Below are 27,821 nucleotides of genomic sequence, written 5' to 3'. Positions count from 1 at the left end.
TCAGGCTTGAGGAGCTCAGCAGGGCGCGGGCGGCATCTGCGCCGGAACTGTGAGTGCGGGTGGCGGTTGCTGCCCGGTCAGGGTTCGATGCCTCCCTCGAGAGTCCCTCTCCCTAACAACCTCCCTCCCCCGCCCCGTTGCCAGGCAACGGAGTCCTTGGCGGGGCGGCGGCGGCTCCGGCCTGCGGGCGAGATGGTAGGGCTGGGAAAGGCGGGGCTGGCGCTCCGAGGGGCGGCCGGCGGGTCCCGCGCCTCACCCTCTCTCCCCCCTGCAGATGCTCTCACGGCTCAAGCCCGCCGTCGGAGGCGCCCCGCAGCCCGCGGACAAGCGCAAGAAGAAGGGCAGGCGCATCCCGCAGCTAGAGGAGCTGCTCGGCCAGCGGGACTTCACCGGCGCCATCGCCCTCCTGGAGGTGCTGGGGGTGGGCTGGCGCGAGGGGGCAAGCTCGCCCTGCTTCCTAAGAGGGTTGCTTCTCGACCGAAGGGGTTGCCCCAGGGACGTGGGGAGGCAGGGGAGGCGCAGCCTCCCTCAGGAGTCCTGGGGTGGAGCCGCCCACAACGCATGCGCAGGGAGGTAGGTGAGGCAGAGCCTCCCTCCAGGAGTCCTTGGGAGGAGCCGCCCACAACCCATGTGCAGGGAGGGGGTGGGCGGGTAGGTGAGGTAGAGCCTCCCCACTGCAGGAGTTTGAAAAGCACTGTGCGTCGCCTAAGCACCTACAACCCATGTGCAGAGTCATGGGTTGAGCCACCCACAATGCATGTGCAGGATCATGCACTGGGTGGTGAGGCAGAGCCTCCCCACTGGTGTCCTTTGAAAAGCCCCACCGTGTGAGGCACCCACCCTCAACCCATGCACAGAGTGAGGAGGGAGGGAGAGCAGAGCGCATGTGTTGTGGTTGCTTGGGTGCAGCAGCGCTTTTCAAAGAACTCCAGTGCAAAGGTTCTGCCTCACCTACCTCCCCGCCCACAGCACATCTAGGTTAAACAGAAGGGAAATTCAAAGTTGACTACCTGCCCCCTTTCTCAGGTCTTCAGGCTGGACATTGGTTATGGGGGCACCGCTGCTTCCTAATCTCCAGCCTGCTCATGCTGATTATTATAACCTGCTTTATGTGGTATCCAAGATTCTGAGCTCCCCTTGGTCTCCAGTCACCTTCAAATTTCTTTTATTCTAATGGGTACCACCAATGGTACTTGAGATGGTATCTGGTGGTACATGTGAGACCCCTGCCGCCCAGCAGTGAGACCTGGAATGTGATGCAATAAACAGCTGTAGGAGGCTCGGCTTGGTGGGCAAAACTCTACAGCATACTTTTCTGTACTTGAAAAACCCTTCCACTGAGCCTCTTACTGATGTTGGTCACATCACAACTGGCTTACCAACCCAGAAGTAACCGGCAGTTCTTCTTCCTGAAAATATTAAATTGATATTGTGCTTTATGGCTTCAGTCTTCAAAGTTGTTGTCATAAAATTAATTTTTGAAATCTCTTATGAGAGTATCTACAATTGAGCATCTTTTTATTTTTACTCTTCTCTCCCCCCCACCCCAGTTTAAGCGTCATGTTGGGGCACAAGATGAAGATACAGACCTCTGGATTGGATATTGTGCTTTCCACTTAGGTGACTACAAACGAGCACTGGAGGTGAGAGAAAATCTTTCTCCCTCTTTAGAGGAAGGGGACTGCTGTCCTCATGTAAACAGTAAAGAGAGGGTGGAGGTTTTATTGTGCAAAATGAAGAGTGCAAGCTTTAAATTTTGTGCATATTGTTGCACTATGGAGTAATATATTTCATCTAGCTTAGAAATAGAATTAGAGTGTATTGGTCTTTTTTGCCACTGCTGTTTTCCAAAACCCTTTGTCTGTATGAAAAAAAAAATGTCTGCAGGTATATGAGTGAGCTGGGAAAATGTGGTATGAATCTGCCCATGGCCTGTCTCCCTAAGCCTAGTGCTTTGCTGCATAGTGTCAGTAAAACAAGGAATTAAATGCCAAACTTTTGTTCAGAAATATGGAAACAAAGTAAATTTTGATGTTAAATTCCTCCATTTAAAATAGTTGTGTATCTGTTTGAAGTATTTCAAGGAAATAAGAAAACAATGGTAGTGCAAATTAGTTGATTGACCTCCAAGTTTGTCTTCAGTTTATGTAAATTAATAGAACTTTAGAATATTGAATATCTCCTTTGTCTGTGAGTTAATCTGATTGCAAAAGATCTTTTTAGGATTACTAGAAGAAATAGAATAGACTGGGAGCTATAAAAGCATTCCCACTTATGTGTTTTTTGCCACCAGGTGGCGGGCTTGATTTGAATTATTGGGTCAAAATTTAGTGTGCAAAGGAAGTCCTGTATCTCAAATCTTGCATTTTCAGCTTAGTTCCAGGTAGTACTGGTCCAGGATTTACTGGTGGGCACTGAAAATGTATGTGATGTAGTGGTTGAGAACCTGAGCTATGACTGAGAAAGTTTAACGGTTGAAACCTAAGTTAAAGCATGAATGCACTGGGTTGGATTAATCAAGCTGCTATCTCTCTGCTTTACTTTTCCATATGTAATATAGGATTAATAATATTGATCTGCTTTCCAGCATTGTTATAATTTCTGAGAAGAAAAGTGAAGCACTTACTATTTAGGAAAAGGCCATATAAATATTATTATTGGATCCTGACTGATAAAACATAATAATATGTTATAATAATAATAATAATAATAATAATAATAATATATTATTATTATTATTATTATTATTATTAATAATAATAATAATAATAATAATAATAACAACAGTATTTATATACCGCTTTTCAACTAAAAGTTCACAAAGCGGTTTACAGAGAAAATCAAATAATTAAATGACTAAAACATGTGCAGATAATGGCAGAAAACAATGTTCAGTGGTTTTAGGACAAGTGTGTCAAGTGTTCTTTGTTTCAGGAGTATGAAGCTTTGACTAAGCGGCCTGATTGCAATACTGATGTCTGGGTGAATCTGGCTTGTACTTACTTCTTCTTGGGGATGTATTCTCAAGCTGAAGAGGGAGCCTTGAAAGGTGAGGTGGATGACTGAGGATGCAGTCTAAAGCAGCCACTGAGCTAGTGCATGCCCTCCAAGCCAGCTCCCGAGGTTTGCAAATGTAACATAAGGCATGTTTGTGCCGAGTCCGGAGTTGGCTGGGCCAGTTAGAGGTTTGTGCTGGTGCAGGAGGACCAAATCCAGCCCTTGTGCTGGACGGATGGGGTAAGTTTACACCAGGCAGCGCAGGGGATGGGAGAGGGTGGCAGACGGGCATTCCAGGGGCGGGGCGCTGATCTCTCTTGGGAGAGGGCAGAATGGGAGGTGGATTGGGGCCAGGAGGGGGGGTGGGAAAATTGGCGACAGCATGCCCAAATCCTAACCCCCCCCCATTCCTAGACTAGTCAACCTTTCACAGACTGCTTGGATTTTGTGCCAGCTAAATAGCTGGTGAAGATCAGAGTAGCCCCATAGGGGTGACTGGGGCTTGACACGGGGTGAGGGGAAAATTATCCCCTTATCCTGAGGTGACCTCCAGCTGCCTCCTAACCTTTGCTGGGTACAGTGTAGGCCACTGTGGCCTGCTTGTTGCAGTGCATGTTAGAATTGGGCTGCCTGGAAGGTATACGTGAGCAATTAATAACAAGTAACTTGTTGTTGGCAACCTTCAGTCTCGAAAAACGATGGTATCATGCTCTGAATGGTGGTTCTGGAACAGCGTCTAGTGTGGCTGAAAAGGCCAATTCAGGAGTGACAATCCCTTCCACACTGGGAGCAAGTGCAGTCTGTCCCTGCTCTGTCTCAGTGGCTATGGGCCTTCCTTCTTTGCCTCTTAGCCTCAGACTGTTGGCCAAGTGTCTCTTCAAACTGGGAAAGGCCATGCTGCACAGCCTGCCTCCAAGTGGGCTGCTCAGAGGCCAGGGTTTCCCACTTGTTGAGGTCCACTCCTAACTACTTTCCAGTAAAAGAAAGAAGCAAATTAGTAAATAGTCTAAATAACATAGGCATGACATTTGGAAACACTGAACTACTTCCTATGTAAGCAGAAGATTTTTTAATATTCTGGATTTTGCTTTCAGCTCCCAAAAGTAGACTTCAGAATCGTCTGTTATTTCATCTAGCTCACAAGGTAGGCATGCTTTGTGATTACTAAAACAATAGTTGTAATTCGGAATCAAGTGTGCATAGTGCATCTTTTTTTGTTTTTCCCCTAAGAACCTGTGCCCTCATTCTCACCCCTTCAGTTTGGTGGTTGTTAGGAGTGCAGAACTGAGGTGTTGAGCAGGCACAGAGATTGACACCAAGTAGTGAGTGGTAAGATGAAAGGGAATTAAAGGGTCGGTGACCCATGGTTATGGGGACTGAACAGGGAAGTAGGATCTAAGGTAAAGACAAAGTAGAGGAGGTAGAAGCCTGAAGAAAATATGCATGGAGAATAAGTACAGAATGATCAATTAATTTGTTTGTGTGTGTGCATGAAGTTATTTTAAATGGTGTTGGTCTATTTTTCTGCCATTTAGGTCTTTAGCATGTTTGAACAAAATTGTTTTTGGTCTCAGTGGTGCATATTTTCACTCTTAGATTTTCTGTCCTAGAAAACCAATAGATTCATTTGCTAAACTTGATGTATGCGCCAGTGGGCCTTTGTGGCCCTCTAGCATTGCCTTAGCAGTGGTAACAGAACAATGAGCAAGTTCTCCCTGGAAGCACTTGTGTCCCCAGAAAAGCCTGAAAACAGAGCACATAACAGTGTCTGAATTGGAGTAGCTGCTGGCACACAGTTTTGCCCACAAGCTTGCTTGAGGGTTTGTACAGTGTATTGGGCACCAGTATAACATATTCTTTCTGATTATTTTTCCCTTTTAGTTTGGTGATGAGAAGAAACTGATGAGTTTTCACCAGAATCTTCAGGACATCACAGAGGATCAACTTAGCCTTGCATCTATTCACTATATGCGATCTCATTACCAGGAAGCTATTGATATATACAAACGCATACTTCTGGATAACAGGTTGAGTCATCTTTTCTGTCCCCAATTTGCCATTGTGTATACTTGCTTAACATTTTATTGGTACTAGTATTTAATAGAAGGGCTCTTTCACTTCTGCCAGTGCTGTGAATACATGCTTGCCAAGTGTCAGTGTATAGTTGTTACCTCCAAATTTCAGTACAATACACCTCCAAACAGTTCACGTGAAATGTGAGCGCCTAAAGAAAATGCACATAAGGGCTGCATTCCTAAACATACTTTTAGAAAGTATGTTTCTTCTAGAAAGTATGTTTTCATTGAATTTGCTGGAATTTACTTCCAAGTAAGCATTTTTGGACCAGACTGCAGCTTTAATGTATGTGTTGCATCAGTTTTTTTAATGAGATTTTGGTAGCCCAAATGTATGTGAGCTTGGACACTGGGCTGTATTTTAATTGGCTTCTTGATCCAGAGGTTTAGACGTAAAGCAGAGGAGAAACAGATATCTGCACTGATGTTTTCAAGATTTTCTCCATAACTATGTTGTTGTAACTTCCTTTTTTAAAATATAGAAAATAATACCCTCAGATCCTTGAAAAACACTTTATTTCTCTAAAATAAACAACTTGGGTTGTTTGGAAAGCACTTTTCTAACCTGCCTTTGCACATGTTATTTTTTGCTGCAAAAGGGCTCTAAGTAATGCTTTGTAATTTTGGGACAGACTACGACTGACTGGTTGCTAAAGGAACTTAATGCATGAAATGTTACTTGCGTTTGCATCTTCATTTTTAGGAACCCTCTGCTTTTTCTATTACAGAGAAAGCCCTGCAGGATCTGGCCAAATGCCCGTCTAATCCAGCATCCTGTCTTCCATAGTAGCCTACCAGTTGTTTCTGCAAAGTATACTTCTCTCCTGCCATTGCTCCCTTACAGCTGGTGTTCAGAGACATACTGTCATAAGAAATGCTTTTTGTTATTTGAAAACACATCAATGTCTTGCCTTCTTTTTAAAAATTCTGCAGAGAATTTCTGGCCCTCAATGTATATGTGGCCTTGTGCTACTACAAGCTGGACTACTATGATGTGTCACAAGAGGTGCTAGCTGTTTATCTTCAGCAAGTTCCTGACAGTACCATCGCTCTTAACTTAAAGGCTTGTAATCATTTCCGACTCTACAACGGGAAGGCTGCTGAGGTATTAGAATGTGCTTCTTACTCATATCACTCTCCCTTGCAAGTTTCAATTTAGATGTGAAATTCTTGTGTCTGTGCTTGTGGTATTCTAACAACATACAATCTTAACTACCTGAGCTGTTCATTTAACCAACTGTATTTATCTTGTCATGTATATGAGTTAGATCCTGATTGGGGCCTTGTGTTTCTGAAACTTGTGTTCCAGTAGTGCAAGGCCCTTTAAGGTGGTGAAGAAGCTGGTCTATCCTTGTATGCTCCCAGGCCATTGCCACAAATGAGCAGTGTCACGACACATGTAGCAGTGGCTCTAGAGGCCTCTGTTGATGTCAGTAAGTTGGTGATAGAGGTCTGTTGTAGGTAGGGAGAGCAAGGGGAGTTTCAGGGCAGAGGTGGGAGAAGGCAGGGAGTGGCGAGTGACAGCACTGGCATGCACTAGACCAGGGGTGTCAAATTCATTTCATACAGCTGGCTAAATAGCATTCATGATGCCTGCTGAGTGCTGGAAGTGATGTCATTAAACATTTCATAACCAAAAATAAGCACTTTTCTCTCTTGGGAACTCATTAGCTGCAAATGACAGAAGAAAAATATGCAAATCTTGATCATATTTAAAGTTATGGGACAGCCCAATTTTCATGTTGACTGCCCTTTCAGCAGTAACCCCTTAGCACTGCTCAGCAGCTGAGAGCCTGACGGCTGGATAAAAAGTTTCCATGTACTGTATCTGGTCCCCAGGCCTTATGTTTGGCAGTCCTGTACTAGATCCTATCTTCTCTTTCCCATGTTGAACAGTTTCTTTTCTCTTTTTGGACATATGTCAGCAAAATGACTGGCATATGTCTGAGAAGACCCTTAGGCAATTGGGCAACCTATCAGGGGGCAAGTAAAAATATTTCTTCCTGCTGGCTGTCTGATTGTCCCTCCCCCATTGGTTGCAGCGTTAACTCCACTAGCATGGCTGCATCAGCATCCATGGTGAGGGATAAGATTGGGCTGTTAGTCATATAATACAGGAATTCTGAAAACAAGGATCATGCCCCACTTTTGGGGGTGGTGGTGTTGCAAGCATCTTGGAAGAAGGCTGCACAGGTCTGAAGAAAAAGATTCAATTCCTGAAGTCTCCAGGTAGAGCTGGGGCAGACCCCTCTCTGAAAGTCTAGAAAACCACTTTCAGTAAGTACAGGAAACACAGAGATGGACCAGCTGTTTTACTCCAAAGGTTTTTAAATGTGGATTGCAACTGCTTAATAGCAGGGGGGAGGGGTCAAATAAATTTATATATTTCTGCAGTAACATATAGTTTGCGAACTTCTGAGGTTGTAGGTACCATGTACAAAATAAATTGCTTCACCATATGGCTTCCCTTGATTACCCCAATTGATTGATGAACTTATTATTTGCTTTTCAAAACTTTTTTCAACTTGAAGGCAGAGCTGAAGAGTCTGATGGACAGTGCCTCGACCTCATTTGAGTTTGCTAAAGAACTAATTAAGCACAATCTGGTAAGTAGCAACTATGAAAGCAAATAGCTTGTCTAGTGTAGCTAGTGGTGCTCTTCAGAACAAAGACTGTGCTAGAAAGAGGCAAGTGAAAGTGTTTGCTTGTGTTTACCCAGCCTTGCCTGCTGATAGGCTAACACAGTGGTGGTTTTCTGCTGCAGGTGGTATTCCGAGGAGGGGAAGGTGCTCTCCAAGTATTACCTCCTCTGGTTGATGTCATTCCCGAAGCTAGATTGAATTTAGTCATTTACTACCTCCGGCAAGGTGAGTGAATCTTCTGACTTTTCTGTTAGCAAACCTCCACTTAACCCAAGAGTTCCAAACCCATATTCAGTAGCCACCCCTCCCAATATCCACAGACTTGGTTTCCATGGTTTCATTTATCCACAGTTCACATCTCCCCACCTCACTCATGACTTATCTTTTGCTAACTGGAAGCAGATGGTGAGAACGCTTTAGCCTGAGGACAGATGTGGGGGGACAACTGTATAGGGTGAAGAAACTCCTGTTTGACGGTGACAATCCTGCTTTATGTTTTATATGCCAGAATCCCAGCCTGCCCCAGGAGGGAGAGAAATAAAAACCTTGGTTCCATATCACCTCAACCTGGCTGCCTACTTAGACCACAGCAATGTCCCCAAGTAACCCCCTTGAGGTGGTGCTGCCCCCTGGTGCAAGGAGGAAGAAACCTATGCTCGCAATAGGAACAACTCTCCTTTTCTTGAGTTTTGCTTTATTTAGTGCTTATTCTTTAAAAAATAAAGTATTTTTCTGTGATAGTCACAGTCCCTCTTTTGGTTCTATCCTCAAAGGATGGATAATTGTGGAAGAGAAGAATATGTAAAGGAATTATTATTTTGACCTTGTGTTTTGCAGACATTTGCTGGGTTATGTAATAAAGAAATGCACTAGCAACATGATACAGATTTACTCCAACTTGCAGTTCCTTTTCACCCATTTCCTTTAAGTGCTTTGTTTGGAAGGGGGGTAATTATGGTGAACATAGTCCTCTATAGTATGTCATGCACGGTAATTTTATTTCAGATGATGTGCAGGAAGCTTACAACCTGATTAAAGACCTGGAATCTACTACCCCACAGGTAAGGGAAAATGTATTGTTTAAGGCAGAAGTTATTATGGGGTAGAGACTGTTGTAACTGCAGGGCAGATCTAACCTGCTGTGTATGAAAGACCATTAGTTCACTTTTACAACTTCAAGGCATCTCATGCTGACTCTTAAGCAGAACAATAGAAACCCCCTCCTAATCTACAGTATTTGAATTCTGGAATTGTGTTTATTTGCTTATTTAACTATTTGAATCTTATCTTTTTTCAAGGAGTATATCCTCAAGGGAGTGGTGAATGCAGTCCTTGGTCAGGAAATGGGTTCGGTGAGTAGGATACTCTTTCTCAATAGCAATAATTTATTAGGGGTAAACCTGGAAGCATTGTATTTCAGCTGAAAAATTAAGGTTGTAAAGGTGCTAAATCTTCTTCATTCAATGAATAGATTTACAGATTCTCAGCTACATTTGAAAGTAGCTTAACAAATCATCTGCTTTGTATTTGCCATTCCTGTATCTGGAATGAGCTAATAATTTTCCTCCTTCCATATTAAATTTGTCCATTTGGAGCTAAAACTAGGCATTGCATGCAGATGTATGTAATGTTTTGTTTGGAACCAGTAAAACTCATGGACAATCAAACTGTAGTTGGAACTCAATGCAGTATTTTATTTTTATTTGAAAAATTTATGTCCCACCTTTCTTATACTGAGAAATTAAGAAAAGAACTTAAGAAATTAAGAAAAGAATAATGTGAAGTGGGGAAATAGTAGTTCCCACCTGCTGCTTCTTTGATGCCAGGCATCTCCCTGAAAGTAGCTTTTTTAGTTCAGAATGTACCTTCAGCATAATGTTACGCAGTTTTGTGTGTATCATTTAATTTTGCTTCAGTAGGTATACTTCAGTCATCCCACCCCCCTCCTCCAGGTTCACACTTGCTCTGCCCTTAGAGCTTGCCCAGCTCCTTGCAGTATATTTCATGTCTTTTCTTTTTTTCTCCTGTTCCCAGCGAGACCATTTGAAAATTGCTCAGCAGTTTTTCCAGCTGGTAGGCGGATCAGCCAGTGAATGTGGTATGTCTTTAAATTACCGGTACATGTGTTCTTTTTTTCTTCAGATGCCACTAGTTAATGATACCAATGAATGCAAACATTTGCTAATTCTTGTATTACCACAGAACTGCTTCTAATAAAATATTTAATAATATCTTTACCTCTGTGGCAGAACTATATATTATGTACTATGGGCACAAAAAAAAGCAGTCACATGTTTAGTTCTATTTCTTCACCCCCCAAACAACTTGCTTGGATTTTGATGCAACATTATTATATTTCCCTCTCACCTCTGTATATCATTGGCTGCTGTTGGTAGGGAATAGGGAAGCACAGAACATTGAGAGTATTTTACTAGTGGAAGAATGATGTTCTGAATAGGAAGGAATTAGGCATATAGCAGTCATTTTCTGTGGGAACTGTGTGTGTATTGTCTAGTTCCAACATAAGTGTGGATCCCAATCTAAGCAGAGATTCTGGCCTACAGAAGCTCATGCCACACTTGTTAAGGTGCTGTCAGAGGCTACTACTTTTGGAATGTTTTCCATGCAGTATGTGGAAAGTCTTGCTACTTCCACCCGCCCCTTTTTGACCTTTGGTTCAACCATATACAAGACTATTTTTACATTGGAATGTTTTCTTGTGTAGTGGAAGTACTCCAGGACTTAATTGGGATGCAGATGAAACTACTGAAGCCAACTTGGCTGTCCATACACTAGTGATATTTGTGAGTTCTAGTGATAGTGTTCCAGATATTAAAAATCACCCTCAAATTTTGTGCTATTCATTTGTGACAAGCAAAGCAAATAACCAGCTATTTAGTATGTGTTGTATCCAAATCCTGTCAAACAAGAGAAGGAGGGTGCAATTGTTTGTAATTCCCCCTTCTGTCTGCACTCTCTGAAAATCAGGCTGGGGGGACCCTTGGGAACAAGGTAGTATGTAGGATGGGAGCTGGAAAAGGGAATTGTTGAAGATTACACCCCTCCCCTTTCTCATGATCATGAGACAGTGCTTGTGCAACAGAGGATTTGGCTATAAGCCAGTATCTAGCAACAATTTTTCAACATAAAAATTCTTATAACAGTTCACATGGCAGAATGAGAAGTTTTGACTCTCCTTTGGGACAGTAAACCATCTAAAAATGTAACATGGGGGATACATGAGCAAAGAGCACTGTTGAGATGAACAAGAATAGCTGCTCTCCTCCTGCTAAGAATAAGAGAAATACCATTTTGCCCAATTGTTAGGGCATTCATCTAGTTTCCTATTTCTGATATAATGTGCAAAGCCAGAATTTCAAAACCTTGCCCTGGTTGACATCTTTTGCTTTTAGATTTCATTTACTGTAGTACCTTTGTGTAATGTAATGGTTATTTGCATATATTGTGTTGCTCTCTAGTAGCCATGGTGTATAGTATTTCTGGGCTAATACAGAGTGAGAAGTTAGAAAATATGATCCCTCAGCTCAGTCTTAACTAATTCCTATGCAGCTGCGTTGGCGCAGGCTCCACTCCATCCTGTGGTAGAACTTTGGCTGCTGGAGGTTTTCTTGGGGTAAGGAGACATTTGTCCCATTGCCCCAGGGTAAGCCCTAGCAGGTTCAATGGGTCAGTTCTGATCTGTGCCAGCAATATCAATGGTGCAAGTCCAAGTTGATCCATGCAGGCAAATCAGGCCCAGGAATGGATAGATACAAAACATACTGGCACTGCCAGTCCTGCTGCCTTCCAGGGCCCAATCTGCCCACCCCTGCCCTGTCACCATTATCCTGTTTCACCCCCTCTCTACCCTACCCCTGGACTTACCTGGTCTAGTGGGTGTCCCTTTGCTGGCGCATGCAGGAAGGTTTTAGTCTTTCCGTACACTTAAAATACTTGCTCATCCCTTCTGTTCTACAGATACAATTCCAGGGCGGCAGTGTATGGCATCCTGTTTCTTTCTGCTCAGACAGTTTGATGATGTCCTGATTTACCTCAATTCGGTGAAGGTCAGTACATTTTACTAGGGCTGGGCTAACGAGTAGCAACCCTTACCCTCACCTGTGAACTTTTTCAATGACACGATATCTAGCTTCTCATTGTACTGCAGCATGTGCTGACACTGTGAGCATCCTACTGTGGTCTCAGTGTCTTTTTCTATGTACCCTGCAGTGCAATTCTGTGCAGACTTACTAAGAAGCAAGTTCCACTGTGTTCAGTGCAGCTTACTCCCATGAAAATCTGTATAGGGCTTTAGCATTACCATATCACTATGCATGAGAAGTCAGGATTGTTTATCCTTCTGTGTATCACTTTATAATTTCGTTGAACATCATTTGCCATTGTGTTGGGCAAGCAACCACCTTGGATGAAAATTTTAGAGTTCTTTATGTCAGACTTTACCATTCTGAATAATTTTCTGCAAATTTGGCTGTTCTGCTCTTCAGAGGTGATTCCACATATTTCAGTTACTACGTTAAATAGTATTGGTCCTAAGGGCTTGGTTCCTGCCTCCTGCTAGTAATGGAGTCATAAGAAGACTCTTTGCTCATGAGCACTAAATTTGTTTAGGGTACTTACAGATCCCATCCATCACCTACATTGTCTTGCACTGATTCAGTTTGTCTGCTCCATGAAGGCCACAGGTGCTGTGCAGATGTCAGTACTGATCACTGCCAGTCCAAATGGCATGTTGGCTCCAGATTTGCTGTGGGAAATCTGCGGTCAGATCAAAGCCTTTAGAAGACTTTATCAAAAGCATTTTGAAAATCTACTGGATCTCACATATCTGTATGTTTTCATAAAATATATATCAGTAATCATATCAGCAGTATTTATTTCAGTATCAAATCTCATGAGTTACTGTTTTTAAACGTGTACAGAATTAGAAGAAATTGCATAATTTATCTTCTGCAGGATCAGGTTTTTATTTTTAGCATAGAATACTATTGGCCCAATATTGCTAAATTTATCAACGTCAAAAGTACCTGGTTGAATAATATCTAACAGCCCAATCCTGAGCTGCCCAGAGCTGCGGGACCTGGTGGCTCCACAATGGGCTCCCGCTGGATCCAGAGCCCCCTGCGCTGTTGCGGGAGGCTCCTCCGGAAAAGGGGACGTTTGTCCCCTTCCCCTGCGTAAGGGAAGCAGCCCCGCAATGGGACTACTCACTTTAGCAGTGACTGCTTGGTCGTTGCTAAAGAGAAGGCGCTTGTGTAGGGCAAGCAGCCCTGCCCGAGCACCCTGGATGCTGCGGCGCTTGGCTCCGCAGACCCGCTTCTCCCCTGCCCCAAGTTCATTAACCATGAAAAAAATATTTCTTTACCCATAATTAATCTGTGGAACTCTTTGCCGTAGAATGTTGAGATGGTCCCTGGCCTAGATCCCTTTAAAAGAGAATTGGACAGATTTATGAAGGAAAAGTCCATCACATGTTACAAGCCATAAACTATGTGAGCCTCCGGGTTTTAGACGTAACCTATCTCTGAATACCAGATGCAAGGGAGAGGCAACAGGATACAGGTATCTTGTGTGTTCCCATCTGTTGGGCCACTGTGAGATACAGAAAGCTGGACTTCATGGGCACTTAGCCTGATCCAGCAGGGCTCTACTTATGTTAAGCCTCATTAGGATTCAGACCTCCTGATGTCTGTCTGTCTGTCCTCATCATAAATTCTAGTCCAGCTTTTTTGCAAATCCAATCCCCTTTTGAAGTTTTCTGTTTGAGGACTGTTGCCTTGAGTTCAGCAAGAGAATGTCCATGTTTATTGAAATGCTGCTTCACAGACTTCAGTATGTTCCTATTTCTGATGTCAAATTTGTTTGTTGCAGGGTCTGGTTCATGTGTTTGTGTCTGTTATATAATTTGACATTGCTGTTGCATAGTGCCTTAAGCTTAGGGTCTGCTTTTAAGAAAGGACAGGCTTGTCCTCAAGGGACAAAAATATACACAAGTATGTGTCTGTCAAGGGTTTGGACAAAGCACAGAGCTGTAATTTAACTAACAACGGTTACTCCCTCACAGCCTTGTGCTGCCAGAAAGAGGAAGTATGTGGGCTCAGAGCACTTTTCATTTCTTGAACTATAAACACAAGTGTAGATTGTTGATTGTCTGAACTGGGCCATAAACTCACTCACCTGGGCATATAATTTGGAGTACACAAGTATTACATCTCAGTGGTAAAATGATCTACTTTTGTGTAGGACTTTCATACTCCTCTCAGTAGAGGGCAGCATATATGTGTTCAGTACAATCATACTTACCCTTCAGTGTATTCACTAGGCCTGTATTTGATATTTATATTTTCCACATATAACATTTGGAATAACTGTAGGAAAGCATTAGAGAGATGAAAACAGAAGCAAACTAGAAAACTGAAGGCATACAAAAACATTTTGCAAAAGAAAGCAGTGGGTAGGCTGTAGAACTGACCAAAATAAAAGTGTTGGGGTAAGCGACGGGTGAGGCGTATGTGAAGACTGATGGCACTGTACAAAGCCTGTTTCATAACCTGATAATGCAATTAATGTAGTGCTTAAACATTCCCTTCTGCATGAGGCTTAATGTCAGTTGGCATCCTGCCACTCTGTGTTGCAAACCAGTGTGCCTGGGTAATGCTTTGTTCTTCCTACATAGCAAAGAATTTCACCACAAAGGAGCTGTGATTCTCTTGCAATTGGAAGGGAAAGGGGCTTCTCTTTCTGGGCAAAGAATTGGCATTAATGTGGGCAAAACTATGTTCCATTCACACTTGTACAAAAGAGGCTGCTGTTTTGTAACTATTTTGCAATTTTTCATAGGTGCGGTCATCTTGGCCATGTTTATGTAACTGCAGAATCACATACTCTTTACATCCATGGGGGGAAAAAATCTAGGGGATTGTCCCAGAAAGGGACAATTGGAGTATTTTCTGATTTACTGGATACACTGTGCAAGTGCAGAAATCTGTATTGGGTATAGAGCATCCTGAGATGCTCTGTTTTAATTTTTTCAAAGGCAAAGCTTCTAGCTTTATGGTAGTGAAATGACTTGAAAATGCATGGGCAACTCTTGCTGGAGTCTTGGGAGTGGCTGAGAAGGATTTCTAGTTCTCTAGGAGCCAATTGGCTTCAGTGTATCATCTGACTCTTTGCTGTGCCTTGTTACTAGCAAAAAGAATTATAAATTTATATTGGGTGCATCAATTATTAATTTGAATAATTAATAATCCATTTAAAAATGGAAAGTTAAAAAATTGGTAAAAAGACAAGTGTAGAGTTCTAGAATTTTTAAAAATAGCAACTTGTTCAAAATAGACTTGAAGTTTTAGAAATATATATCTTTTGTATTTTTAATTAGGTTTTGTTGATGCTATTTTGAATTGCTTTATAGTAAGTTGCTTTGAAGGCTGCATGCAGTGAAAAGCAGCCTATAATTAGAAGCTAATACACATTTCAGAATCCATCTTCACTGGTTGCAGAATACGAGGGAGATTTTTTTTAAAAGCTCAAAGTAGATAGTCTCTGATATTAAAAAAATGCCAATTAACAGCATCTGTGACTATTTTATTATAAAATATTTACATACTGATTTTAAAACACACACCCCTGAAAACCCCCCACTTTGTCAACTTACCTAGCAAAAGAAGTTTTGAAAAGTTGCCCTGGCCCAGAGGGCTTGCAACCAAAAAAAAGACACCAGTGAAGGGCCACTGCACAAGATTTTTGCTGGGGAGAACTGGGACAGTTGCTATCCTCCTGTCAAATAACATTAAACCAGTTAAAATGTGCCACTTAGCTCCAATTAGCAGGGGCACTCTGGCTTGTCCCAAGACATGGAGCATGTGAGAGGGGGAAAAGGGTTTACCAAGCAGTATACACAGTGTTACTATTTCATATTTCAAAAATGCCTGCTTAAAAAACCTGGTGTCTTGTACAAGAAAGGTAAACATTGGATCAGACTTCACAGATGTATCCTCCTTGAGATTTCAGCAGCCCATTTATTTATGTTAAGAGATTTGAATCTTGTCTCTTTAATTCAAATAAGCGTTCAAGGCAACTAACATCAGTATTAAATGCCACCCCTTCATTTAAAGCTTTTATCCCCATCCCCAGAAATACCATATTATGGTACATTTATAGCCCAATCCTGTGGGCTTGTAGTGCTGGTGCAATTAGCATTCCGCCAGTGCTGCCTCCTTTATGGCTGCTGTAAAATATATGCCAACAGAGCACGAAGAAGGGCGCACCAGAGCCAGAGCTTTCTGTGCCTGTTGGAGGAGCGTGCAGGACCTGCCAAGGCAGGTAAGACATTGGAGGAGGGGGGAGGGGGAGAACAGAACAGAATCTCACTTTCTAGGAGAAACTGTTTCACTAGAAACATTTGATAGCTTACCCAAGTTATTTTTATGAATACTTGGTACAATACTGTATAGTAATGCTAAAGTTGGATATAAAACAGAGCTATTCCTCATTCAAAAATGAGGAGATGAGTGAAGCTCTGGAGAAGGAGGTGGCTATGTCATAGCAGGATTTAACATGCCCAGCAAGAAAAACAAACCAAAGAAAGCTGCCACCCTGCAATTTCTGACTTGGAACTTTCCCCAAATCCATTGTGGCTAATGCCATGGAATGTTTGAGCTATGTATGCAATCACAAACTCTAGCTGAAAAGGCCACTCTAATGACTGTTTGTAAAAGACTTGATGTTTTTTTTCTTCTATTATCTAATAAGGCTGACACAGATTTTGATTCTTTTTTTGTAAGTTTATGCTGCTTATTTTGTGCATAACTTATTTTCCAGAGTTACTTCTACAATGATGACACTTTTAACTTTAACTATGCCCAAGCCAAAGCTGCCACTGGCAATACTAGTGAGGCTGAAGAGGTATGTACCATTACCTTTAAACACCACCAGCAAAGAAAATATTTCCTACTTCTTTCAGTGTCACCTGAGTTCTTCATATCTGCAAGATAATTGAGGATGGTTGTAATCATCGCAGACTTGTAACTTATGTCCCATCTAGTTGTCATTTTGTTACTTGGTGTCTCTTATCACCAGTTGGCTCCCTCTGAAATGGGAACGCATGATTAAAGCAAATGAGTGGAGAGAAAAGATATCGGACTTTACAGAGGGGGAAAAACTATTCCAGGTTAACTGTAGTGAACACAGTGGATGATCAGTTTGGATGATCTCATGAATCTTGTTCAGGCTTGTTGGATCATCAACAGACTTATGAAGGCAAACAGCTGTGCTGCTTGGAGATAAGGATGATGTGGTTTTCTATTCCCACCCTGTTTGATTAGAAGTGCTTACCCTCCAAAAGACTTCTTTTTTTTTAAAGGGTCATGAAATAAAACAGACAGGGGAGGGGAAATTTGCTCCAGGGGATAGCATTTTTGCATTTCTCAATTTCTAAAACACATATAGTAGATGAAAATTTCCATAGAGATATTTTATAGAAGGGGAGTTCACAGCCTCACTCAATTTTAAAACCTTTTGAAAAGTTTTTGATAGTTTGGACATGAGGAGAGTTGTGCTTTTTACTCTTGTAGTCACAAATAATATCCAGTATCTGCTCTGGACATCTGCCCAATCACATTCCTCATAGTACTTTACTTGCTTTCAAAGACAATTATTCTGGAGAAACAATTCTTCTTTCAAATTATTGCACTTGGAAAATGTGATATCTCAGCAGCAACACTGTCTCTGCAGGAGAAAAGCAGTGTGTGTCTTGTCATAACAAATGTGCATGAATTGCCCAAAAAACAGTTCAAACTGAAAACATGAACCGTGCCTTTCAGATATCAGCTGGGGGCCAGAGTTTCACTGTACTCTCTGCATTCTAGGATCATTCTCAGGTGGCTATTTACTTTGGCCTTTACTTCACCCCATCTTTCTTTGTGCTTGGCTTGTTTAGCACCTACACCTGCTGCCAGCTGCGTACAGTGAGCCACTCCCTCCCCAATCATCCTTTTGCATTTTAGAGATGTTTTGATAACACAACTTACTACATCAGTTATCTTCCTGTTTTACAGTAATGTTCCTTGTATATGGCACTTTCACACACTAAACTTTTTGTATCCTCCTACTATTTAGTGTTGTCTTGCCTGAGATTTAGCTGTATGTTGGACTGAGGACATGTTTATGGAAGGTACTGCAGAGCAAGGATTAATGCAAACAAAAGCTTGTTTTTTTTGCTTTTCCCTCTCCAGGTGTTCCTCTTGATTCAGAGTGAGAAAATAAAGAATGATTTTGTTTACCTCAGCTGGCTAGCTCGCTGCTGTGAGTCAATGTGTTTTGGAATGTGAATCTTTCTCTGTTGCATCATCCTTGGCAATTGCCTCAAATTTATTTAACTCTGTAGGTAGATTTAATATTTTCTCTTTTTTGTTTTAAGATATAGTATAACATTTCTCCATAGCCAGGAGATGCTGGGAGTTTCTGCTTGAGGACTAGGCAGTGCCTTAGTATCATCTGCAAAGCATTTCAGTAGAACAAGAACTGGTAAACTTGTTCTGCTGTTTTTTTCAGACAAAGTGCTGTTGAAACAACTGCACTGCAATTAAAATTTCAAAACACTTGTCTACTCCCAGCCCTAACTGCCTTAATTGAATCTGAAGATATGATTACCTTTTGATGCCAAATAAGGTGACCCACTTGGTTTGTTAGAAAAGTCCTCTCTCAGCCACCTTGACAAAAGCCGCAGCATGGAAGTCAGCCAACTGGGCTCTTGCCAACTAAAGAGTCCTTGCAATATTTGGCTCTGTTTTTATAAAAGTTATTAGGGTAGCTGTGGGATTTAAAGTTATTTTGCATACAGGTGCAAAAATAGGCATGAGGAGATTAGAGCATTTCTTCCATAGGCTTCCAAAGCTCTGGGCAGGTAGCCCATATGGATATCCCAGGAGTCCCAAAGTTAAGGGGCACCCAAGAGACACATCCCCATCCAAAACATGGGAAGAGGTATGCCTGGATCTCCCAGCAGGAAGATGCATGTTTTGGATTACTCACAAGCAGCTGGAATTTTCCAGAAAAAGCAATTAGGAGCAGATTAGCTACATGTCACCTGTTCTCTTGGTAATGAAGTCAGTCAGGTACAGGCAGGCCTGTCCTCTTCTGATATGGTTGCTGTAATAAAGTGGATTATCCAGGGCACATGCATAGATTGATGTAAGAAGAGCTCTTGAGAGTAGCACAAAACTAGGAAATGTGCTCTAGATGCTATAGGTTTGACTCTGTTTATTTGAAATTGAAAAAAGTGACTGGTCAAAATAAAGGTAGTAACATGGCATCATAGCATATTTTGGATAGGAGGACCAAAAGAAGTGAACTGCAACCCATCATGGGTTTTCTGAGTTTTGATCGCCTGAAAAGTAAGGGATATTTGATGACTAGTTCACACATTGTATCTTCTGGCTTATTTACACAAAACTGCCCACCTAAGTGATGTACTCATTATTATTACTATTTGGCAACCTTCAGTCTCGAAAGACTATGGTATCGCACTCTGAAAAGTGGTTCTGGCACAGCGTCTAGTGTGGCTGAAAAGGCCAATCCGGGAGTGACAATCCCTTCCACAACGGGAGCAAGTGCAGTCTGTCCCTGGTCTGTCTCCCTGGCTATGGGCCTTCCTTCTTTGCCTCTTAGCCTCAGACTGTTGGCCAAGTGTCTCTTCAAACTGGGAAAGGCCATGCTGCACAGCCTGCCTCCAAGCGGGCCGCTCAGAGGCCAGGGTTTCCCACTTGTTGAGGTCCATCCCTAAGGCCTTCAGATCCCTCTTGCAGATGTCCTTGTATCGCAGCTGTGGTACTCATAAGCAGTATAATATTGTGGTTCTTTGATTACTTGTTGCATAAATATACTCACAGATGTTGCAGTGGTGGCTAGGAGCACTGGGGATGCAAAAATTCCTCCTGTTGCACAGAAGTTGCTGTTACAGATTTCATGAGGATCCTACTTGAAGATGCTCTTGCTTTTATGAGCAGTTATTTCACTTGACTCTGAATTCAACCATTTTATTCTTATTGTCATCTGCTGAAAGCATAACCAATACTACTGAACAGTTTGTGAACTTATTGTTTTCTCTTACTGGGACTATAATAACCCAGCAGGATAAGTACTCTGTTTCTCAGAGTCCCCTTAATATGCGCAATAGCTTTACATAATCCCCAAAGAGGAAAGAGAGGCTCTGAGTTGTTCTGCATTTTCCTTTTTCCTGTGGCAATTTTTTCCCCACAATATAATAAAAGTAGTTAATATAGTACTACTGCTGTTCCCCAAGGGCAGATGTGAACTCTTCCCCAAGTTTTCTTTTTTTTCAGACCCTTGCCAAGCTGCGTAAACTAAATAGTTGAAGGCTAGCAACTTGTATAAATCTGGAGTATATTTGGCAATTTCCCTTTCTGATCCATCATGCCTAGATTCCTGGATAAGAGTGCAGTTGGTTGCTTCTTTGAGATGATGATTGTGTGACTGTGGAACTGTCAACAACCCGGAGCTCTAGAAAGGAGAATAACTGCCAGACTGATTATGCTGACACCTTCTAGAGAATATTATCATCATAGCAAAATACTACAGGGGTACCAGTCACTGCTTTTTGGCAAAAGTACAGAGCTATTAGCTGCTGCAGCTTATACATATTTATCCATCTGAGATCTGGCTGTGCCTCTATGTTGGCTGCAACCTAAGACAAAGCTATGCTTTCTAAAAAACTTACAAAATGTGTAGCACCCACAATGTGCCTGTAGGTAGAGCCTATTTAGCCGTGATAGTTCCATTCCACTACTTTGTGCGATTAACAAAAAACGCGTTGTGCTGAGTCTATAGAGTTAGAGTCCTTAGAGCAAATAGGCTGCAGCCTGACACTACTGGTTGGAAGGAAACTAAGGCAGCTGTTCTCAATTCCCTCCCCTCTGTACTCAGCCCCCCTGTTACCAGCTATCCTGCTCCTTTCACAGTTGTACTGGTGAGCTTGTTTGGGAAGCCTCTGTGTCCCAAGTGGCCTCCCAACAGCACCATGGAAACTCCTCTGCCCTGGACCATTCTGGGACTTGTAGTCTGGCTCTGCTCACCTTCACCTGTCTCTTGAAGGTTTTCCAAGAGCCTGCATCATTGGGGGGGGGGGAGAAGAGGATTCTGCAAACACTCCCTGGGTTCTTTAAAACAATCCCCTCTTCCCTTTTAAAGCAATCCCCTCTGTTGCTACGGCACTTGCGAGTGAGTGAGTGAGCTCCACCTCGCTGCACATGTTCTGGCTACAAAGGTTCTGGCCCCCCCCTTCCCCTCTTCAGCTGGCTCAGGGGCTCCAGGAATGTTACTGTTCCTTTGCAAGGGGAACCTCTTCCAGGGCTATTCCCTGTCTGGGCGAGGTGGAGCCTTTTTGCAGTGTTTTGGGCTGCCTGGAAAGGGAGCTAGATGCCAACACAGGGCAAAGGAGGGAAAGGTGTGTGTGACATTAAGTACCCCACCCCATTCTCGTTGAGACAAATCCTCAGATAAAAAATTTGTGGATAAATAGGCTGCACCTGTATTTATCTGTACATGTTATTCCTAAAGCACAGTGGATTCATCTTTCTTTTGAAGAACACAATTGCAGTCTGTCCTGCACCATTACCTCAGGGAACGTCATAAGCAAAACCATTAAATTGAGCTGTAACGCTGTAAAATTACATATACCAAACTGGTGCTTATGCTAAGTTGCATATAGTGCATATACACAACTAAATGTGTATAGACATATGCAACTAAACGTGAACATAACTGATGTTATATGTATTTACATGATCTATAACTTAGGCAAGGGAAAACTAATGCCACCAGTTATGTTTGCTCAGAGTACATGTACTGTACACATTCCATAAGCACTGTAACTCTTTTATAGGTACTACAGATGGGGAAAATGTCAGTGGAGGAAGACAAGTAATTGCACATTTTTATGGGTCCCCACTTGTAGGTGGACAACCTGCCACCATTTGAGAACTGCTACGTGCTCAGTTGATAGTAGCATGATATATCTGCCATCATGGAAATTTCCTCCTAGTATAGTCTGGTTGCTAAATTTTCTTTTTTTAGTGCAGCATTATAGACCCAGTGGTTCTTCTATGGAAACTAAGACAATAGCACTTTAAAATAATGTTTTAACACTGTTTCTGAGGCAGAATAGACAAATCAGTGGAATGCTTCAGATGGAAACTGAATCCAGTTTAAATAGATAACTGTTCTGTTCAACTGTATCACCAATATGTTTGAACAGAGCAGTGGTAATGTGCTAATGCCACATGGCATGGCTTTCTCCCAGTTCTCCGATGGATATTCTTTGAACGGTGGGTGTGATTGGTATGGCTACAATACTATTGCATTATTATCCGGGCTGCACAAAGAACTGTTCTGCTGATTAGACTGTTTATCCGGGTTTTAGGGAGAACTGCATAGTAACATGTCTCCACTAGCTCTAGCTTTCTGTTAATTGCAGACATCATGAATAAGAAGCCAAGACTAGCCTGGGAGTTGTACCTGAAGATGGAAACCTCAGCAGAGTCCTTTAGCCTTTTGCAGCTAATTGCAAATGACTGCTACAAAGTGAGCCCCTGCTTCTTTCTACTCCCAAAGTTATTACTATCAATTATAAACCCTCCCTGCAAGATACTTTATCTGCAACTTTTTACCAACTGATTTCCACCCATTGCTGCTCCTTATGTAGCTCTGTGACGACTGGTAACAATAGCAACATCAGCAAGCCACACAAAACCTGTTTGAATTTTTCCAGCATATGATCTGGTTACAAAATGCACACATGAAAATGTCAATGTGTTGCATCTGTATGGTAGCATTTCACATATTTTTATAACCCAGGATGGGATTCTTTATATACTGTCTGTACTTTATATTCCACAGTTGAGAACAGGTGGTAAACAACTTGCTAAAACTGGGGAAAAAACTGATGACCTCTTTTTTTGCCTGTTATTTTAGGACACATCTAAGCTACAGGGTGAGCTTGAATTGGTTTACCTCATGCCTAATTGGCAAGTTGGTTAATTCACCTTGCTTAACATTAACTCAAGCATTAGGTGAGATGTTTAAGAGTGCAGAAGTAAGTTCCACTAAGTTTAATGAGAGTTACTCCCCAGTGAAGTGCTCATAGTATTGTAACGTAGGAAACATATTGTCTGTCAATGTTCCCCATTCCTTCCTGTTGAGTTAGTGAGGAACTGAGGTGAGATTTACCTCTTTTTTTTCTGCGTGAGACTTTTTGCCAGCATTGTAGTTGTAGATCTTTGGATGAAAATTTGGGTTTCTGTGTTTTCCTTAAACATATGCACACAGGACTATTCATTCTATTACATATGCAACACAATGCTGTGCATATTTACTAAAAAATAAGCACCATTGAGTTCAGTGGGAGTTATTTCTCAGTTAAGCATGTACTGGTCAGTGACCATAATAAATGATTGATCTCAGTTAAGCAAGTGTAGGATTGCAATCTGTTTGCATAAACGTTAGCTCTAAAATTCCACAAACACCTATAATTGCATCCATTCAAAAGCAGTCCTTATTCATCTACATCAGGGGTGCCCAAACTTTTTGGTAGGAGGGCCACATCATCTCTCTGACACTGTGTCAGGGGCCAGGGAAAAAAAATTAATTTAGATTTCAAATTTGAATAAATGAATATATCAGAGATTGAACTTATATGAATGAATGATAGTCTTGCAATAGCTCAAGGCCTATAAAAGGCCTTGCACACAGCAAGGCCATAATTTCTTTCACTGCTGTTGCTGCATTACAGACATGAAACAGCAAGTGGCGGAGGGAGCCCTCGTCTCACAGCTCATGCGAGAGGTCAAACAGTCACCCTCATGCTGAGAGGAGTTGTATTGGGTCAGTGTGGGCCCGAATTAGGAGGGCCAGAGGCTCACTGAAGACTGGGGGCTCCCTGAGGGCCGGATTGGGAGACCCCAAGGGCTGCAAGTGGCCCCCGGGCTAGGGTTTGGGCACCCCTGATCTACATGTATAGGTACTTCCTTATATACTTGAGAGGCAAGTATGCAAATAAAGCACATTAATAGAGATAGTTAAAGGACTGTCTCCTACATAAAATCCATTATGGGGTACAAGCCATGATGTGTATGCGCAACCTCCTGATTTTAGGAATGGGTTAAGTCAGAATGCCAGATGTAGGGGAGAGCACCAGGATGAGGTCTCTTGTTATCTGGTGTGCTCCCTGGGGCATTTGGTGGGCCGCTGTGAGATACAGGAAGCTGGACTAGATGGGCCTATGGCCTGATCCAGTGGGGCTGTTCTTATGTTAACCTAAAATGAACAAGTCAAACACTGGAAAAATCAGGATCTTCTTTTGACCCCGTAATTTGTTCCTCTTGTAAATGACTTGTATATTCTTTCAGCATGCAGTGCTGGTGCCTCAGACATGTTAACTTTCTCTCTTTTACAGATGGGCCAGTTTTACTACTCTGCCAAAGCTTTTGATGTCCTGGAAAGACTGGATCCTAACCCTGAATACTGGGAAGGCAAAAGGGGTGCCTGTGTGGGTATCTTCCAGATGATTATAGCTGGCAGAGAACCAAAGTATGTAAATTCAGTTTCTTCTACTCTTAAGCTGCAGTCTTATACACTCACCTAAAAGTCCCATTGAATTCAGTGGAATTATTTCTGAGTAAACATGCATAGGATTGTGCTTTGTGGTTAGTGCCTTGGTCCATATATGCTGTTGTTGCACCACTGTGTTCACTAATGCTAAATGCCTATAGAAACACCATGTTAATATCCTAAGGCAGCAATCTCCAAACCACATCCTGTGGCATGCTGGGAATATCAATCTGGGTGTGGTGGTGGAAGGCCTTACTGTTCCACCCTGCAGCCACCGTTCTTCATGCCGGATTGTTGCAGATCATAGCACCAGGGAAGCCGTTTCTGCTGCATGTCGCCTCAGAAGGCTCTGTGCCCTAATTTCCTGGGGGAAGTGGCTCCCTAGCATGAGTTTCTGCAACGATCAGGCACAACAAACAGTGGTTGTGGCGCAAAACAGTAAGACCTTGCCACTGCTGCACCATGCCCGTACTGATAATCCCTGCAGACTAGAGTTTGGAGGCCCATAGGCAAAGGTTCCTAAGCTTTTGTGCCTCATGCAATCTGAGGATGGTTTCAAACTGCTCACACCTCCTCAAAATTTTATTTCAATTATTATTTACTATTTTCCTGAAATTGCTTTGAACCTACATACAGAACAGACTTTAAAAATTACTTTTCAGTCATAGGAGAAAAATGTGTTCCTGGAATTTGAAGTCATTAAAACAACTAATGAGAAAAATTGAGAGGACCAGAAACAATATTGTGGTCAATAAAAAACATATTATTGACTTTTGATCCACAGTAGTCAGTTCCACACTCAAACCAAATTGAAAATGTTTTTATTAATTATCTAGACAAACATGTATCAAGGCAACTTTTTTTTCTTAACCGATTTCTGCCCAGCCCACAGTATGCGATGTTGGGCAAAAATGGCTTAATTCTGGGCATACATCACACATCCCCTGAAGCCCCTTTAGACATTCCCTAAGGATGCAGGCCCCACAGTTCAAGAACTTCTGCCTTAAGGGAAGATCCTTTTCAGTTCACATGAATCATAACTGATGGATTGAGGATGATGTTTATCTGCTTCATCTTCCCTTTGGTATTTAAAGGGAAGGATTTCTGAGAAATATAGGCATATTTACTCTGTACAGTAAATGAGAAACTTATTTCTTTCTGAAAACAGTACTGTGTTCAAGATCAGCGTGAGTTTAATTTTGATTAAGGGAAGTAGCTGCTGTTTGTGGTCTCTATGCAGTCACAGTTAATGGAAACCTGAATGTGCACAGAACTGGAAACTTCCAGAGCTTTGCTAAGCATTCTGCTCTTGCACCCAAGTAAGGGCCCAATTCTAATCTGGTTCAGTGTCGGTGCTGAGCCCTAGCTCTGGTGCTGGGTGCCATAAAGCACATTTACAACACCTGGCAAGTAAAGAGCACTGACACTGGGCCAGCAGAACGAGGGTGGGGGGAAGGCATTGGGATAGGAGGGGGGAGAAATCCATGTCGTGCAAAAAGGCCCAACATGGAGTCTTTCAAATCTGCACCAGCAAAATAGCTGGTGCAGACTTGAGAAGCCCCGTTGCAGGACTTGGGGCTTCCCTGGGGGAATGAGACCTCTGGCTGCTTCCTGGCACTCACTGGATATGGTGATAGCCACTTTGGTGCCACTTCTCCAGTGGGCACTAGGAAGCTCAGGATTGGGCTAACCAGAAATCCCATACACAGCTGTGTGCCTTGAGTGCAGGTAGAATATGCAATCCCCTAGTTCTTTTTCAACAACTGCTGAAGGATCACCACAAGGAACAATTTTCTTTATCTCTCCTAATTGAAGATAACTCTTATTACAGTTTTTGCCTTTATTGTAAATATTCTTGTTAGCAATTTTACAAAAATAAAAATGTTAAGTAGGTTCCTTAACCTTGCCTTATCATAGGGTGAGCAGGTTAACTTTGAAGAAGTGTGTGGGATAAATATCCCCTCCACTGTGGGCATGACACTTGTCTTCTGTGCCTGGGAGAGAACACTCCTGCATCCTTTGTAAAATTCTCCAGCCAGACAAGGAGTAATGGTGAACCTGGTTTCAAATCTGCGCTCTGGGAGATGGTTCTCATTCCTAATGACAGCCATGCTGGTGCCCACTGCAATCTCATCTATTTCTCCACAATTGCTAGAGAGGATATACCATGCATAAATCCTTATCAGAGATCTGTCAGGGCTGAGGCAATGCTGACAAGGGCCACAGCAAATGACATTAGCCCCACTCTGGGCTGGTACCTTACATCCCCCTAAAAAGAGGACATTGGTCAGAAGTCAAATCAGCAGGTAAGCCTTCTGAGCCCCCAACATAGTGGCACAGCTGTCAACACTGATGCAACCCTTGGACTCAAAGGCTGCATGTATCAGTGATTAGACTTTGGAATAAATCCACCAAGAGGAATTCAGAAGGCACCGCAGTTGGATTCCTCTCTGGATTGGACATTTTTAAGGTTCACATAATATCCCAAGGAGAGACCAAGAAGATATATAGATGCTTGTCTTCCTCTTCCTACCACTGAGCCTCAGCATGAAAGATGTAATGAGAGATGATGACATCTTTATGCAAACCAAAATATTCCATATGGTCTCTTTTACTGTGTGTCATGTGATTTGCAGTGCAGTCTGATGCATATATACTCAAAGGCAAGTTTCTCATATTGATGCCCTGTTGGGACTTTTTAAAAAATATACTCTTTCAAACGAGTGTGCTAATTTTGTCAATGTACAGGCTTGTTCTGTCTTCTAGTTGAATTACCATTTGAAAGTAATGTTGCTGTCCAGAAACATCCTGTTTTTAGTAAGGTGCAATAGTATATTACATTTGTAGTGAATTTTACTTTTTAAAACCTTTCCTTTTTACTCTCTTGTAGTTTTTAAGTGGTGTCTGATTCTAGCAATAGGATGAGTGCGTTTGGAACTAAACTTGACTGAAAATTAGCAATATGTTCTGGTTTATACAATTTTTCTTTAAATCTTTGTGCTTTTTTTCTCTTCAGAGATACCCTAAGAGAGGTGCTGCATCTCCTGAGAAGTACTGGTAACCCCCAAGTTGAATACATTGTCCGTATCATGAAGAAGTGGGCCAAAGAGAACAGAGTCCCCCTCTAAACCAGCATCACCAAGAGAAATAAGCTGCCATCACCGCTCCAGAATGTGAACATCACTCTGTGTTGTGCCTGGCTGGAAAAATGTGGACTGTTCCTACCTAATGCCAGCATTGAGTAGAATATAACAATATAAAATTGTAAGAAGAGATCTATTTTATTAATGACTCCTTTTTAATGAAAGCCATCTGTATGTCATGTATGTGCAAAGAGTGTTTTGTTAAAACAACTCAGGCTCCATTTTATTTTTTATTTCCTAGTATTCACATTGGCTTCAGTCCTCAGGGTTTTTAAATTGTGTACACTTCAGCAGTGCTTGTACTAATGAGGCACTTTTGAGAA

General features: G+C 42.2%; 1 protein-coding gene across 8 annotated transcripts; it reads left to right on the top strand.

The window, feature by feature from the left end:
• On the top strand, nt 1-27,708 carry IFT56 (intraflagellar transport 56). Of its 8 annotated transcripts, none has more exons than XM_066633364.1 (18): nt 1-49; nt 275-412; nt 1,551-1,643; nt 2,935-3,049; nt 4,092-4,141; nt 4,879-5,024; nt 6,006-6,177; nt 7,604-7,678; nt 7,837-7,939; nt 8,720-8,775; nt 9,013-9,066; nt 9,749-9,812; nt 11,693-11,781; nt 16,553-16,636; nt 17,965-18,034; nt 22,224-22,330; nt 24,201-24,334; nt 27,372-27,708. In XM_066633364.1, exons 2-18 carry the CDS (start codon nt 275-277, stop codon nt 27,481-27,483), a joined length of 1,662 nt encoding a protein of 553 aa, XP_066489461.1. In that variant the 5' UTR covers nt 1-49; the 3' UTR covers nt 27,484-27,708. The 8 variants fall into 8 exon arrangements, 6 of the variants coding, with proteins under 6 accessions (XP_066489461.1, XP_066489460.1, XP_066489463.1 ...); XR_010794725.1 differs by lacking the exons at nt 1-49; nt 24,201-24,334; nt 27,372-27,708 and adding exons at nt 149-195; nt 15,981-16,054; nt 17,554-17,610 and having other exon boundaries at nt 22,224-22,252; XM_066633363.1 differs by lacking the exon at nt 1-49 and adding an exon at nt 149-195.
• The last annotated feature ends 113 nt before the right edge of the window (nt 27,709-27,821 follow it).

The sequence above is a fragment of the Tiliqua scincoides genome, chromosome 7 (assembly GCF_035046505.1).
Source record: "Tiliqua scincoides isolate rTilSci1 chromosome 7, rTilSci1.hap2, whole genome shotgun sequence".
Classification (NCBI taxonomy): domain Eukaryota; kingdom Metazoa; phylum Chordata; class Lepidosauria; order Squamata; family Scincidae; genus Tiliqua; species Tiliqua scincoides.
This window is presented reverse-complemented; position numbering and strand designations above follow the sequence as displayed.

Bases quoted from the DNA above. Each gene is read 5' to 3' on its own strand.
- IFT56 (XM_066633363.1), top strand. The intron at 413-1,550 runs GTGCTGGGGGTG...CCCCCACCCCAG, and splicing joins GCGCCATCGCCCTCCTGGAG to TTTAAGCGTCATGTTGGGGC. The intron at 4,142-4,878 runs GTAGGCATGCTT...TTTCCCTTTTAG, and splicing joins TATTTCATCTAGCTCACAAG to TTTGGTGATGAGAAGAAACT.